Raw genomic sequence first — 16,525 nt, forward strand, 5'->3', positions numbered from 1 at the left:
TTTAAAAAAAATTCTGCTTTTCTATTCCGACCAAAGTGCATAACTTCACACTTCCCTACATTATGTTCCATCTGCCATCTTGTTGTCCGCTCATATCTCTTTGCAGCCTCTCTGTGTCCTTCCCACAGCTTACCTTTCCCCCTATATTTGTAGTATCAGTAAACTTAGATACATTACTCTCTGTCTCTTCCTCTGAGTCATCAATATAGATTGCAAATAGCTGAGGCTTCAGCACTGGTCCTTGTGGCACTATTTACTGCCTGCCAACTTGAAAATGCCTTGTTTATGCCCACTTGTCGCTTCCTGTCTGTTAATCAATCATCTATCCATGCTAATATATTACCTCCAACTCCATGGTCCCTTATCTTGCCTATTAACCTTTTGTGTGGCACCTTATCGAATGGTTTTTCGAAATCCAGGTATACTACATCTACTGGTTCCCCTTAATCACCCTACTAGTTACATCCTCAAAAAACTCTTAATAAATTTGTCAAATAGGATTTCCCTTTAATAAAACCATATTGACTTGTTCTAATCATAGTGTGCTTTTCTAAGTGCATTATTAAGACTTCCTTAAAAATAGATTCCAACAAACGTTGGTGGAGTTGCGGATAGTGATGAGGATTGTCAGAGGATATAGCAGGATCTAGATCGGTTGGAGACTTGGGCGGAGAAATGGCAGATGGAGTTTAATCCGGACAAATGTGAGGTAATGCATTTTGGAAGGTCTAATGCAGGTGGGAATTATACAGTAAATGGCAGAACCCTTAGGAATATTGACAGGCAGAGAGATCTGGGCGTACAGGTCCACAGGTCACTGAAAGTGGCAACGCAGGTGGATAAGGTAGTCAAGAAGGCATACGGCATGCTTGCCTTCATCGGTCGGGGCATAGAGTATAAAAATTGGCAAGTCATGCTGCCGCTGTACAGAACTTCAGTTAGGCCACACTTAGAATATTGTGTGCAATTCTGGTCGCCACACTACCAGAAGGACGTGGAGGCTTTGGAGAGGGTACAGAAGAGGTTTACCAGGATGTTGCCTAGTCTGGAGGGCATTAGCTATGAGGAGAGGTTGGATAAATTCAGATTGTTTTCATTGGAACGACGGAGGTGGAGGGGCGACATGATCGAGGTTTACAAAGTTATGAGCGGCATGGACAGAGTGGATAGTCAGAAGCTTTATCCCAGGGTGGAAGAGTCAGTTACTAGGGGACATAGGTTTAAGGTGAGAGGGGCAAAGTTTAGAGGGAATGTGCGAGGCAAGTTCTTTACACAGAGGGTGGTGAGTGCCTGGAACTTGTTGCGGGGGGAGGTGGTGGAAGCAGGTACCATAGAGACGTTTAAGAGGCATCTTGACAAATACATGAATAGGATGGGAATAGAGGGATACGGACCCCGGAAGTGCAGAAGGTTAGTTTAGGCAGGCATCAAGATCGGCGCAGGCTTGGAGGGCCAAATGGCCTGTTCCTGTGCTGTACTGTTCTTTGTTCTTTGTTCTTCTTTATTTTCCCAATGACCGATGTTAGGCTAACAGGCTTGTTTTCTCTTTCCCTCCTTTCTTGAATAGTGGTGTTACACTTGCCAACTTCCTATCTAATGGAACCATCCCAAATCTAAGGAATTTTGGAAAATCATAGCTAATGTATCTCTTTTAGAACTTTAGGGTGCAGGGCATCAGGTCCTGGAAATTTGTCAGATTTTAGTCCCTTAAGTTTCTCCAATACTTTTTCTCTGCTGATATGAATTTCCTTAATTTCCTCACTTTTTTCCCCCTATGTTACTATTTCTGGTATGAAACTTGTGTCTTCTACTGTAAAGACAGACATAAAATATTTGTTCAATGCCTCTGCCATTTCCTCATTACCCATGATTATTTATATGTCTCTGCTTCTAAGGAACAAACATTTACTTTAGCTACTCTATTCCTTTTAAAATATCTATTAAAGCTCTTACAACCTGTTTTTTATATTACTGTCTGTTTGCTCTCATTCTATTTTTTCCTTTTTTATCAACTTTTTGGCAGCCCTTTGCTGGTCTCCAAAACACTCCCAATTCTTAGACTTGCTACTCTTTTTTGCAACATTGTAAGACTGTTCTTTTAATCTAATGCTATCTTTAACTTCCTGAGCAACCCATGGATGGGTCTTTCTTGCTGAGTTTTTGTTTTTCAATGGAATGTATTTTTCTTGAGCATTTTGAATTGTTTCTTTTAAGGTTTCCCACTGTACATTTATTGCCAGACCTTTTAGTCTATTTACTCAATTTACCTTATCCAGTTCTCCCCTCATGCCTACATAATTGGCTTTAAGTTTTTAAGATTCTTGTTTGTAATTGGAACATGTCACTTTCAGACTTAACATGGAATTCAATGGTATTATGATCACTGTTACCCAATAGATCTTTTACAATGACATTGCTAATTAACCCTGCTTCATTACAAAATACTAGATCTAAGATAACTTTATCCCTAATTAGTTTCACAACATATTGCTCCAAGAAACTGTCCTGAAAACATTCTACAAACTCATTTTCTAGACCACTCTTGCCAATTTCATTGTCCCTGTCTATATGAAGATTAAAGTCCCCCAAAATTATTACATTGTTTTTGTTACAAACGCCAATAATTTCTTGTTTAATGCTCGGTCCAATGGTATAACTACTGTTAGGGGGCCTCACAGGGATATCCAGCTAGAGTTAAAATTGGAATGCGCATGATGTCATGCTTTCTACCAATCAATAACTTCTTGAATGAATATCATTTATTTTTCAATATAGGTTGTGATGAAAACCATACCTGCCAAGAATGAGGCATATTAATTTTGTCATATGGAACATTAATTTTAAACTCTTACTGGACTAAAAACAAGGCTGCACCTGCATTCTAAAAGGACAGTGGCTGGAAACATTTGCATTCTGGGAGATGGCTGCCTAGAGAAGACAATGGAACTGCCCCCTAATTCAAATAACCAAATGGATTTGAATCAAAAGACATTGAGTGTGTGAAGATCAGCATTCCAGCCGCCTACTGAGGATATCTACTAAGATTGACAAAATCCAGAAAACTCGCTGGGCAGGTTGTCCTGAATAAAAGAGCTGGTCACATGATTGGATTTGAATAGTGTGCACAGAACAGTTTGTGTCAGACTAGAATTTGAAGACAAAAGAGAAGGAAGGTCTCTCCCTCTCTCTCACGAAAGGCAGAGACTGAACTGAAGACAGAAAACCAAGTTTGAAAGAGTGTACTGGGCCCTAACAAGACGGCAAGATTGAACTGCAATCAAAGACTTTACATCAAACTCAAAAGACAGTCAACAAACTCCAGCCATTGCTTCAAACCTTTCCCCTTGATTCTTTCTCCTTTTCTGTCTCTATCTGCAAATGTGTTTATCGCATATGTATGCTTGCATGGTTGCGTTGCATATTTTTAGTAGTTTTAACCGAATTAGAGTTTTAAGGTTAATAAACTTACACCTTTCTTGTTTAAATCTAAGAAAACCTGTCTGGTTGATTTCTTTGCCATTACAATTGGAGAGCAGTGAACAAGGATTCACTGAGGGGAAGCTAAAAACACGGTGTTTTAAAAATTAAACCCTGTTACGGTCAAATCAGGAAAAGGCTGAGAGGGAACCCCTAGACCCCTTTCTCACCTGATCGTAACAATGTATTCATTACTCCTACTGTGGAAATTCTGACTGTATCCTTTTGGACATCATATTCATAATTCTTTATATATCTTCCCGTCTTTTTGTGGAACTTTGCAATCAATCCTGGACAATCCTACATGACAAGTTGTATTGTTCCTTTTAGATATTTTAGAATATTTTATTGAATAATAAAAATACTGTTTCAAATTCTTATGGTAAAGGGGTAAGAGGAATGCACTATAACCTATTTAATATTAAATGCCAGGAAATCTGGGTTTACTTTTGACAATATAAAAATGTAGCTTTAATATCTTTAAGTCAGAAAAAGACATTTCTGTACCATAACCATCCACCTCTGCCACTTCCCTCCCTTCCCCTAGCCCACTGGCTAAACTTGCTCTAAGGTCCCCCTCTGTCCTAGCCATGAATTTTTTTTTTTATTCATTCATGGGATGTGGGCGTCACTGGCTATGCCAGCATTTATTGCCCATCCCTAATTGCCCTTGAGAAGGTGGTGGTGAGCTGCCTTCTTGAACCGCTGCAGTCCATTTGGGGTAGGTAGACCCACAGTGCTGTTAGGAAGGGAGTTCCAGGATTTTGACCCAGTGACCATGATGGAACGGCGATATAGTTCCAAATCAGGATGGTGTGTGACTTGGAGCGGAACATGCAGGTGGTGGTGAAAACTTGCAGCTTTCTCTCGTTTCTTTCTTATTTCTCCTTATGTCCTCTCTGAATTCATCTTGTCAATGAGACCCACTTCCTGCTCCCAGAACCTATTCTCACTAAGATGCTGACTACCCAATGTCCCTTTCTGAACCCATGTTAGTTATACTGTTAACTGTTTCCTCTCAGGTACTATTTCCCTTTTCTTCAAATCTTCCCCCTCCTCAACCCTCTTCCCCAAAAAACAACTCTTGATCCCTCCATCCTTTGCAAATTACTGTCCCATCTCCAACTTCCTTTCCTCATCAAAGTCCTTGGACATGGTGTCTCCCAAATCCATTCCCAGCTTTTCTGGAACTCCACATTTGAATCCCTCCAATCAGGTTTCTATCCCACCACAGTACCAAGACGGCTCTTAGCAAAGTCACAAATGACATCCTATGTGACTGTGACAAAGATAAACTATCTCTCATCATCCTTTTTGTCCTATCTGCAGCCTTTGACATGGTTGACCACACCATTCTTCTCCAACACCTTTCCACCATCATCCATCTGGGTGAGCCTCTACTCGATTGGTTCCATTAAATCTATCTCTTCCAGGCCCTGCACCATTACCTTTGATGTCCCCCAGGATCTATCCTTTGTCCTTTCCTATTTTTCAGCTCCATGCTGCCCCTCATCAACAGCATCTGAAAGCACAGTCAGTTTCTTTATTTAGGCTACAACACCCAGATCTACTGCACCACCACTTCTCTTGACCCCTCCACTATCTCAAAATTGTCAGACTGCTTGCCTGACATCTAATACTAAATGAGCAGAAATATCCTCCAACTGATTATTAGGAAGACCAATGAAATTGTATTCAGTTCCTACTCTGTTTCCTAGCCACCAACACCATCCCTCTCCCAGGCAACTGTCTGAGGCTCAGCCAGACTGCTTGCAACTTGGTGTGATATTTGACCCTGTGATGAGCTTCTGACCACATATTCACGCCAATACGAAGGCTGCCTATTCTCAACTCTGTAACATCACCTGACTCCTCCCCTGCCATAGCTTGCCTGTTGAGAAACCCTCATCCATACCTTTGTTAGTTCTAGACTTGACTACTCCAACGTATTCCTGGCCGGCCTCCCAATTTCTACTCTCTGTCCGTCTCCTAATTCATACCAAGTCCTAATCGCCCACCATCCCTGTACTCACTGACCTACGTTGGCTACTGATTAAGCAATGCCTCGATTTTAAAATTCTCATTTCTGTTTTTAAATCCCTCCATGACTTTGCTACTTCCTATTTCTGTAACCTCTTCCAGCACTACAACCCTCCGAGATGCCAGCACTGCTCTAATTCCGGCCTCTTCAGCATCCTGATTTTAATTGCTCCAACAATGGTGGCCATGTCCTCTAGAATGCGCTCCCTAAACCTCTCCACCTCGCTACCTCTTTTTCCTCCTTTAAGATGCTCCTTAAAGCCTACATCTTTGACCAACAATTTGATTATTGGCTCTAATATCTCCTTATGTGGCTTGGTGTCAAATTTTGTTTGATAATGCTCCTGTGCAGTGCCCTGGGATGTTTTAACAGCTCTATATAAATACAACTTGTTGTTGTTGTCATATATTTTCATGATTTGCTCATGAAGTAAGTTAGTGCCATTTCTATGAACCACAAAATGCGAGGCTTTCAAAGTTTTAGATCCATTGGAAGCATTCTGTTGAATCTTGGCAAAATTAGGAGCAGATTGTAGTGTTTTCCATTTAAGGTAAGAACATTTCATCTTGTTGAAATGGCGCAGTGCCAGGAAAACTATGAGTAAATAATGGTGTGACAAGAAAATCTGACTGGTTTTGGCAACCGGATTTAAGGTAATTAGCTGAGTTGGAAGATATAACTGATAAGGTTAACAGCAGGACAGGACTGCAGCAGGCACAAAGGAAAATAAAATGATGGCAAGTTCAATAATGGTAGAAGCAGAGTGGGCTGAATTTTATCATCCACCTGGAGATGGGCTGGGAGGTAGAGCTGCGATTGTTAAAATGGTGCTGTTGGTGTTGGAAAGGGAGCCCAATGTGTTTTTCTGCCATCATGGATATTATCAAAAGCGGAATAGCAATAGCTTGGCTACTCTCCGACCGAAGGTTGTCGGCCAATTAAGGTCATTAATTGGCCAATTGAAAGCCATTTTATGACCCCACAGGATTTAACTAACCTTGGAATGGCCCCCTGCCATGTGGTGAGTCCACCAGCTGCATCAAAGCAGCCTCCCAGCAGCTTTCAGTGGGGGCGGGGGGCTGGGTGACAGTGGGTGCGGTGGGGGCCTACCTGCCCAGAGGCTCCATGACCCAAGAAGTGGCACACCGCCAGCAATGGCCACCCCCATAGCCCCACCACTGCCGCTGGGCCAGACACTCAGAGAGACAGGCCGCCATCCTTGATTGGAAGACAGTCCCGGCTCAGCCTCTTAATTGGTCGCCATTGGTAAAATTGCCTCCACAATCCCGCTGTTTGCCCCCAGGCTCAGGACGCACATTTGGTCCTGATACGGGACCTGTGGTGTGCTGGTAGAATTGCAGCATATGGCTGCAATTTCCTGCAGAACGCCCAAGTTGTCCAACCCCTCAAATATCTCCAGTCAACAGCTAAATAAGGACACATGAGCAAACCCAAGTGTGCCTTAACTGAAATGTAGCCACCATAAGTCTGCATTAAAAATAGATTGTTCTAGTAGGTTCTGCACCTGATGGAATAACATATTTTTCCTCGTTGTTTTGAATTTGAATTGTTTACATTTGTGCATTTATTGTTATTACTAAGCCAGAGTGTAACAACTACGAACTAGACAAGCAGAGACAGGGAAGCAGACAACAGTCTAGTCAGCGTCTACAACACTAATTTTATACTGTGCTTTTCCCGTAAAAACTGAATTAACCTTTCTGACCTGCTGTTGCAGGTTTGAGCACGTCTTTGTTATGTGAATTTTTTTTTATTCGTTCTGGGGATGTGGGCGTTGCTGGTTCGGCCAGCATTTATTGCCCATTTCGAATTGCCCTTGAGAAGGTGGTGGGAGCTGCCTTCTTCAACTGCTGCAGTCCATGTGGTGTAGGTAGACCCATAGCGCTATTAGGAAGGGAGTTCCAGGATTTTGACCCAGTGACAGCGAAGGAACGACACTATAATTCCAGGTCAGGATGGCGTGTGGCTTGGAGTGGAACTTGCAGGTGGTGGTGTTCCCACGCATCTACTGCCCTTGTCCTTCTAGGTGGTGGAGGTCGCAGGTTTGGAAGGTGCTGCCTGAGTAGCCTTGGTGCATTGCTGCAGTGCATCTTGTAGACAGTGGTGAAGGGAGTGAATGTTTGTGGATGGGGTGCCAATCAAGCAGGCTGCTTTGATCTGAATGGTGTCGAGCTTCTTGAGTGTTGTTGGAGCTCCATCCAGGAAAGTGGAGAGTATTCCATCACACTCCTGACTTGTGCCTTGTAGATGGTGGATATTGGGGAGTCAGGAGGTGAGTTACTCGCTGCAGAATTTCTAGCCTCTGACCTGCTCTTGTAGCCACGGTGTTTATATGGATACTCCAGTTCAGTTTCTGGTCAATGGTAACCCCCAGGATGTTGATATGGGGGGGGATTCAGCGATCATAATGCTGTTGAATGTCAAGAGGTGATGGTTAGATTCTCTCTTGTTGGAGATAGTCATTGCCTGGCACTTGCATGGCGCAAATCTTACTTGCCACTTATCAGCCCAAGCCTAGATATTGTCCAGGTCTTGCTGCATTTCTACAAGGACTGCTTCAATGTCTGAGGAGTTGCGAATGGTGTTGAACATTGTGCAATCATCAGCGAACATCCCCACTTCTGACCTTATGATTGAAGGAAGGTTATTGATGAATCAGCTGAAGATGGTTGGGCCTAGGATACTACCCTGAGGAACTCCAACAGTGATGTCCTGGAGCTCAGATGATTGACCTCCAACAGCCACAAACATCTTCCTTTGTGCTAGGTACAATTCCAACCAGCGGAGAGTCTTCCCCCGATTTCCATTGACTCCAGTTTTGCGAGGCTCCTTGATGCCATACTCGGTCAAATACTGTCTTTATGTCAAGGGCAATCACCTCTTGAGTTCAGCTCTTCTGTCCATGTTTGAACCAAGGCTGTAATGAGGTCAGGAGCTGAGTGGTCCTGGCAGAAGCCAAACAGTGTGTCACTGAGCAGATTATTGCTAAGCAAGTGCCACTTGATAGCACTGTTTACGACACCTTCCATCACTTTACTGATGATAGAGAGTAGACTGATGGGGTGGTAATTGGCCGGGTTGGATTTGCTTTTTGTGTACAGGATATAACTGGACAATTTTCCACATTGCCGGGTAGATGCCAGTGGTGTTGTTGTACTGGAACAGCTTGGCTAGGGGTGTGACAAGTTCTGGAGCACAGGTCTTCTGTACTATTGCCAGAATGTTGACAGGGCCCATAGCCTTTGCAGTATCCAGTGCCTTCAGTTGTTATATGATATCACGTGGAGTGAATCAAATTGGCTGAAAACTAGCATCTGTGATGCTGGGAACTTCAGGAGGAGGCCGAGTTGGATCATCCACTCGGCACTTCTGGTTGAAGATTGTTACAAATGTTTCAGCCTTATCTTTCGCACTGATGTGCTGGGCTCACCCATCATTGAGGATGGGGATATTTGTGGAGCCACCTCCTCCTGTTCATTGTTTAATTGTCCATCACCATTCATGACTGGATGTGGCAGGACTGCAGAGCTTAGATCTGGTGAATAAAGCTGTTTGAAGCTTTTACTCCAGCATCGTTTCTTTGCTTTACACTGCATAACTATGGAACGCTGGAACTGGATTAACTACTGAGATAGAAGTCAGGTGCACATTCGGCTGGATTTTAAGGAGCCCTCGATGCCGGGATCTGTGGCGGGGGTTTCCTGAAGATGGTCCCGGATGAGGCCCACCACGGACCTCGACACTGGCAGAGCCTGGCCGGATATTACCAGCAGTGACGAGGCCCTGTGGTGGCCCTCCTGCCGCTCGGTAATGGGACTGCAATTTAAATATTTAAATAAATTAAAATACCTGAATTAATTACTCTCCCACCACAATCTTCACCCCTGTGGCTGGCACTGCCACGCCTTCGGAAACGAGGCACAACACTAGTGGAGAGGTCTGACGAGGTAATTTTCTCAGCGTGGGACGAGGAGGGACGGGGTCAAATTAACGTCATGTTGTGGATGATGGGAAGGGTTATAGTTTAAAGTTTGTGCAGTTGCGGGGGAAATGGTAAGATGGTAAACGTAAGTGTTTTGGGGGGAAGGGCAAATAATTAATTTAATTGTTATTGGGGGGTGGGAGGGAGGCAAAAGAGACGTAATTATTTAATTTCATGTCCTCTTTCTTCAAATATTTAAATTTGCTGTTGGGGCTAACAGCCATTTAAAAATTGCATCAGCTGCCTGTTTCTGGGGACGGCCTGCTTGTCCCCTCCACATGATCGAGGAAAGTGGCCCACCCCAGCTATTTAAATGAGCCACCACGCTTGGAATCACAGCAGCGAGCCGTCATTTTTCTCACCTGTTGCCGATTTCGGCAACGGACTTATAAATTTCAGCCCATTGTTGTGTTGGGATACCGTTCCCTTTTATATATTTGAGGTTTCATCCACCACCTGATGGTGCAGTGGGCTGGATTAGTCATGGTGGCATATAATGACACCACTACTGGCGGGCAGCTATAAAGACAGGGCTAAAATGTGGCGAGTCGAAGAGACTTGGTAGTTGGCAGGAAAAAAGACAGAGGCGCAAGGGGAGAGCCAACTGTGCAACAGCCCCGACAAACAAATTTCTCTGCAGCACCTGTGGAAGAGCCTGTCACTCTAGAATTGGCCTTTATAGCCACTCCAGGCGCTGCTCCACAAACCACTGACCACCTCCAGGCGCGTATCCATTGTCTCTCGAGATAAGGAGGCCCAAAAGAAAGAAAAGAAAGAACTACTACTGACCAGAATGGAGACTGAACTGTTGTGGGTAACTGGGATTAATTTCTCAGACATAATTTGTATAAAGTAACTATCCTCCACTCATTGCACGTTTCTGGCGAAATAATCAATTTGTATAATCTAACTATCCTCCACTGATTGTATTTTGCTGGAGAAATAATCCTACTTTTATCAGGAGAAGTTGCTTCAGTTTTGTTCATGAGTTCTGTTTGCTGTAGTTCTTCGAGACTCTTTTTAAATAGATTTTGTAAGTAGACTTTGTTTGCTTTGCTGTTTGTTGAGTAAATAGACTTTGTTTGCTGTAAGCTGCACTTATTTCCTCTAATTCTTGCCATAAGTTCCACCCTGCCTCCAACTCATTAGCTGGTACAATGGTGTCATAGACCTTCCAATCAATAAAACACTGTTCTGGAACGGTGAAGCATATGCATACAAATTCCATTCCCTATGTATAGAGGCATTGATCTGGTCCATTCTATTAGGAAAGGTGGTGAACAAACCTGGTTGTGAGCCTACAGGGATTAGAGGAAACAAAGCAGTGAATCAAGCGAGGGTGCTCTAGATACATTTCATGCTTTCCAGCGGACAGTTTCAGGATGCCTAAGAGCCAGAGAATGATGTAAGTTACCGAGTGGAAGGGAAATATAAAAATGTGTTATACATTAATTCAATTATAGTTGTAATTTTTATATGAATCAAAATATCTAATGTATTTAGCTAATAATGAAGTAGTTGTTACCGCACAATCGATAAGTTTTCCTGATCATTTGTGACCCATCTTTATGCTCTTCAATTCAATCTCCTGCCATCAAGATCTGATTTAGGGCAATCATTATGCATAATCTGTAAAGGTTCCCTGTTTCTTAGGATAGCACTTCAGGACATGACGCTCCAGTGTCAAACAGAAGGAATGCCTTCTGACTGAGGCTAATTTCACAGTAGGCATTTCTTCACCAAGGCAAGAAGAAAGAGAACAGTGCAGACTGATTTTTTTTTTAAAACCTTAATGCTCCGACATAATTAGATTTGTAATTTGTGGCACTTGTACTTACCCGGTGTGTTTAAAAGGCGTGACTTCTTGCAGTGGTAGGCCACTTTCTGCTTGCAATAGTCCATGCTGTTAATCATGGCTCGAAGCTGTTCCATGCTGGCATTGTAGTAAAACTGCACGAGGTGAGATCTTTCTGCAGTGGAGCCTCGCACTTTGGTTAGCTCGGTGTTGTTGTGCTGAATCACAGTCCACGTTTTATCTTCTGTTTTTATTTAAGACAGAAAATATAAACATTATGGCAGCGACTGATTGATTTGTCATGAAATTTGGAGCAGCTTTTCTCCCCACCAGTTTGATTTTCCCATAACTAACATTTGATCTTGAAGATACACTATAATGGCTCATATAATGACATATAATGGTGATGATATTGACAGCAAAAATCAGCATTCGTCATCATTACGCCACTGAAGCTGACAGCAACTTCGGGAGTCTGAACATGTGCAGAATAACGTGGAAATCCAGAGGCTGCAGTCAATGATTCCTTGCTTCTCCAGAGGGTGTGCTGTTGAGGCCCCCTCCCCCAGACTACAATCAATGGGAAATCTTTAAACTGATGAGACTGTCCACTCATACGCTGTTAGTCTCACTGCAAAAACCCTTGAAAAAATTACACCTTGTTGAATGAGATGTAACTAGGTTTGTAATGGTTGTCATGCTCACGCAAGGAGGAATTATGAACTATATAATAAACATATGAAACAAATCCAAAATGGGCACTTTTCCTGAAAAACAAGATGGAGTTGAGAGGTCAGGTGCCCTGATCCTGTACTGTCAATACACATGGAAACTACAAGAACCCCGAGTCAATCTTTATGTCTGGACCAGCCTTGGGGAAGGCATTAAAATGTAAATAGCCATTCTGTGTTAATGGCTACCTCTCTTCAACAAATTGGGTTAACAATGGTATGGCAAACATGGCATCTCCAAATTCAAACTCAAATGAATGGGTGTGAAAAATCTCAACTTTACCAAAATGGAAGGAAGATGGGTGACACCCAGACCCCATTGTCTAACAATGGCCCCACCATCAGAAACCATTTATGAGGTCAATGGTAAAAAGAAACCAGGGTCAAAACAGAAATCTGGGGTCTGATAAGGAGCATAATAAAAGTATATGCTGGTAGACAAAGACAGGCAGCCACGGTCTACTAGATTCATAATTACTGTTGAACACCCTCACTGGCCCAATTAAGCTAATTTTATATTTGTGGAATGTCAAATTTCTCCATTGTGATAAAAGAAATTCCACATACTTTTATAATAAAATATATTGTTTAAAGTTTATCTTTATTTTAGCTTCTATCTTAATCCAATCAAAATTATTTATTTTGCTATCTGGAAGTTTATATTAAGTGTAAAGGGATTCAGTATTTTGATTTGCTGCCTGTGAGAATACTTCAACGTGATTGGCTGCTTACCCTGCTTGCTGACATCATTGCTGCTGCACGCCTGGAGATCCCCTAGACTCGATGCCAGATGTGAATTGCCATGGGGAAAGGGGAGATCTACACCACAGAAATCACTAGATCTTTGTGTGCAGCTTTCTTCAAAGTCAGTGACGACTGCTGTAACTTTGCACTGACCTCAAAATCTGGGCCATCTTAGTTCATGATTTTTGACCATTTGACCAAAGTATGGAATTAGGAAAGAGATGCAGTCAAAGCTTGTTTTGTTTTAAAGCAAATTATATTCACACTTGCTTAAGAGGGAGAAGATAAAGCATTGAGACAAAAAATAGTTAAATTGTGTGAGCTAGGCTTTGGAATTGTTTCCCCAATGACTGAAAACAGGCAGGTAAGATTGTTACAAAAGAAAATATCCCCAAACTCTTTGGGGTGCAGGCTTTGGCCTGAGACCTTATTATAAGTTGCAGACATGCCATCTGTGAGTTGCTGACAATCAAAATTAGTAGCAAATCATGGGCTGTGTATCCCTAAATAGCTTATTGTTGATGTGGCTCTTTGTTGGGAGAGGGGATCAACTCAAAAATACGATGTTGTTACAGCCATACCCTGCCCTTTATCTTCTGTGTGACTAAGGTGGCTCCTTCTCAGGCATGAATGGTGGTAGCAAAATGCACCACACTACTCATATTCAAATCGTTCCTCTACCAGGGGCTACTATTTCTGCATTCAAATTGCTTAACTGTGTAACTAAATGGCTATGATTCACCCAATGACTAGTAGAAGGTTCAATGTGCTTATGACTGCTGTACTGATGGTGAGCTGGGTTTTACCAGCCCTCTAGGGACAGGCTGGGAGGTTGAGGGGAGTGGTGGGGTGCGTAAAATGGTGGGGGAAGGCAGGGGATAGTGCCCATTACCTTCCGCCACCATGGCATTTTACCAGCAGTGGGGAGGGTGGAGGACAGGCCTCTTGCCCAGAGGCCAATTAAGCCATTTAAGTGGCCAATTATGGGCCTCTTCCCTCCACTGTTAGCATTTTATCAGCGATGGATGGGCCTTCGGTGGGCAGACCGCCTGACCGCCTGGTGAACTCTAGCAGCCACCCTGCAGGCTCGGGGGTGAGATGGGGGGGGAACCCTCCTAGTAGGGCACTTTGTGGCCCATGGCGGAGCCCTGGTGGCAATGGATGTCCCCGTGGCAACCCCCCACCACTGCCCTCACCAACACCCCCTTCCCCCACCCTCAGCGGGGCCTGCCTGACTGGCCCCGGCGACCTCAGACCCCACTTATGGTAACGAGAGCAGCCTGCTCCCACGGTGTCCTCTCTGCTGGTGCAGTCCCAGCAGTGGCCATCGCTCACACTGGCACTGCTGAGATTGAAGAACTGCTGGCCTTCCAATTGGCCGGCAGCTATTAGCGAGAGGCTTGTATCTTTTAAAGAGACAGGAGCCCCGACGGCAACTAATTAGTCACCGGACAAATGGAAAATGCGGCCGAGTGTTCCACAAATAGCCAAGGCAGGGTTGCCGCCAGCTTTTGGGCTTGTTGTTTGGGCGCTTGTCGCTCCAACACAATTCAGCCCAGCAATTCTGTTTATAACACATGCAGCTCAAGCCCTTCTGAGATGCAATTGCTGAGTTATAGCCTTGTGCGCTAAAGCACTTTGGGAAGTATATTATGAAAGAAAATATTAATTTCACTCATGATCCATCATAACGATGTCTACCCAATTACAGAATCATTTCATCACTATAAAAAACACAAAATGGCCAGCCTTATTTAACCTAGTTGCAATTTATACAGATTACTATAGGTTTGCTAAAGATAAGTTGTTTTGTATACACTTTATGTTCTTTATGGAAGGAACCTGCCATCCTTACCCGGTCTAACCTATTTGTGATTATTATCCCACACCAAACTGATTGACTCTCAACTGCCCTCTAAAGTGGTCGAGCAAGACACTCAGTTGTATTGCCAGATACTCAGGGCATCTAAGGACGGGCAAAAGTAATACTGGGCTTATCAGCGACATCCACATCCCGAGAATGAATAAAATAAATCATGCTAACATAACACTGTATTCAGGCAAAATAACTAGGTTCAATATTTGCATTATATTTCCATTTCTTCATGTACTCCTGAGGTTAGTAACCTTTTCATGTTGTCAAGCTTTCAAGTTCTAAATTCTTTCTGCTCATTGAAGTAAGATGCCAGAACCTGGATGTAGTACATTTTTCCATTTTTTAGCACCTGGTGTCGACATCTAGTACTCCCATGTACAATGCACATCAGATGGAGCATAGAGTTCTCATCACTGTCTAAATAATGTGCATAATCTCAGAAGAGTAAGTCTGATATTTCCACTTCTTATACTAATCTACATTGAGGCCAATTCTGTGCCGTGAATTCATAGGACTGGATTTTCCCTCCGGGGGCAGGAACAGAGGTTAGGGCTGTTACCAAGTCCCGAACCCACCCCTGGGGGTAACTGTCACCTGCAATTTGAACACCCTGGAGTGTTCAAATAATGGCCAGATGGCAGGTTCACTGTCCAAATGGCTCTCAAAGCTAAAGGAACAATCAGAGGCTTTCCAGCTTGAAAGGAGCAGTAGACTGCAATGTACCTGAAGTAACAAAGAGGGCACTTCAAGATGGAGGTACCCTCTCTCAAACTTTTTAAAATCATTAATTAAAAAACAGATTTCAGCAACCAGGCTACCACAGTGGGGATGGAGAAACCCCTCAATGTTGTGTGATGTTGTTGTAATAGTAGTTGTAGCATAGCTAGGGCATTGCAGATAAATTCTAGGAATCTAGATTAGGTCAACTAATAACTCTTTATTTTATATGCATTACTATTTACACTCTCCTCAAGCCTCCTCAGCTCGCAACCTTTGTGCTGCGACTCTCTTCTTCCGAAAGCCCATTACCATGTGACTATTGCATCATTATCTCTACAGTAGGAGGGGTTGCTCTCACTGTCTCTAACATTAACTCTTACATGTCCATATACTACACTCTACAGGTAGAGTGGCTGTTCCTGCACGCAAGCAGGCAGGGAGGACCTCTAGGCCTGTTTGGAATGTTGGCCCCACCGTCTGCCGCTGGGTGCTCAACTCAAGACACCTAAATTGGCCCTTGCCACCTGCAAGAATCTCCAGTCTGCCTTCTTTAATTGGCCTCAGTTAGGCTCTTAATGATCCTGATCAGCTACCCACTGCATACGAACATACAGACCAGGAGCAGGCGTAGGGCATTCGGCTCCTCGGGCCTGCTCCGCCATTCCATAAGATCATGGCTAATCTGTTTGGGGACTCTACTCCACTTTCCTGCCTACCCCGATACCCTTTGATTCCCTTATTTGTCAAGAATCTGTCTACTTCTGCCTTTCAAATATTCAATGACCCTGCCTCCACTGTTCTCCAGGGAAGAGAGTTCCGTAGACTCACGACCCTCTGAGAGAAAAAAATTCTTCTCATTGCTGGGAAACTCCTAAGTTTTAGAATGTGCCCCCTACAAAGGGTGACTTCCTTTCCACATACACCCTGTCAAGTCCATTCAGGATCTTATATGTTTCAATAAGATCACCTCTTATCCTTCTAAAGTCCAATGAATACAACCTGTCCAACCTTTCCTCATAAGAAAACCCTCTCATTCCAGGAATCAGTTGAGTGAACCTTCTCTGAACGGCTTCCAATGTAATTATATCCTTTCTTAAGTAAGGAGACCAAAACTGTACACAATACTCTAGATGCAGTC

At 43.4% G+C, this 16,525-nt stretch overlaps 1 protein-coding gene and 1 long non-coding RNA gene across 2 annotated transcripts in view; one reads left to right on the plus strand and one right to left on the minus strand.

The window, feature by feature from the left end:
* Positions 1-2,949, plus strand: part of LOC137371884 (uncharacterized) — a 32,685-nt gene extending 29,736 nt beyond the window's left edge. Inside the window, exon 3 of the long non-coding RNA XR_010975296.1 lies at positions 2,776-2,949. This is a non-coding gene — a long non-coding RNA (uncharacterized lncRNA). The remainder of the gene's footprint in view (positions 1-2,775) is intronic.
* LOC137371883 (contactin-associated protein-like 5) overlaps positions 1-16,525 on the minus strand; it is a gene marked incomplete at its 5' end in the record, with an annotated part of 700,863 nt that overhangs the window by 350,625 nt on the left and 333,713 nt on the right. The window contains one exon of the mRNA XM_068034867.1: positions 11,360-11,560. Coding sequence (XP_067890968.1) covers positions 11,360-11,560 — 201 coding nt within the window. The remainder of the gene's footprint in view (positions 1-11,359; positions 11,561-16,525) is intronic.

The sequence above is a fragment of the Heterodontus francisci genome, chromosome 7, assembly GCF_036365525.1.
Source record: "Heterodontus francisci isolate sHetFra1 chromosome 7, sHetFra1.hap1, whole genome shotgun sequence".
Classification (NCBI taxonomy): Eukaryota; Metazoa; Chordata; class Chondrichthyes; order Heterodontiformes; family Heterodontidae; genus Heterodontus; species Heterodontus francisci.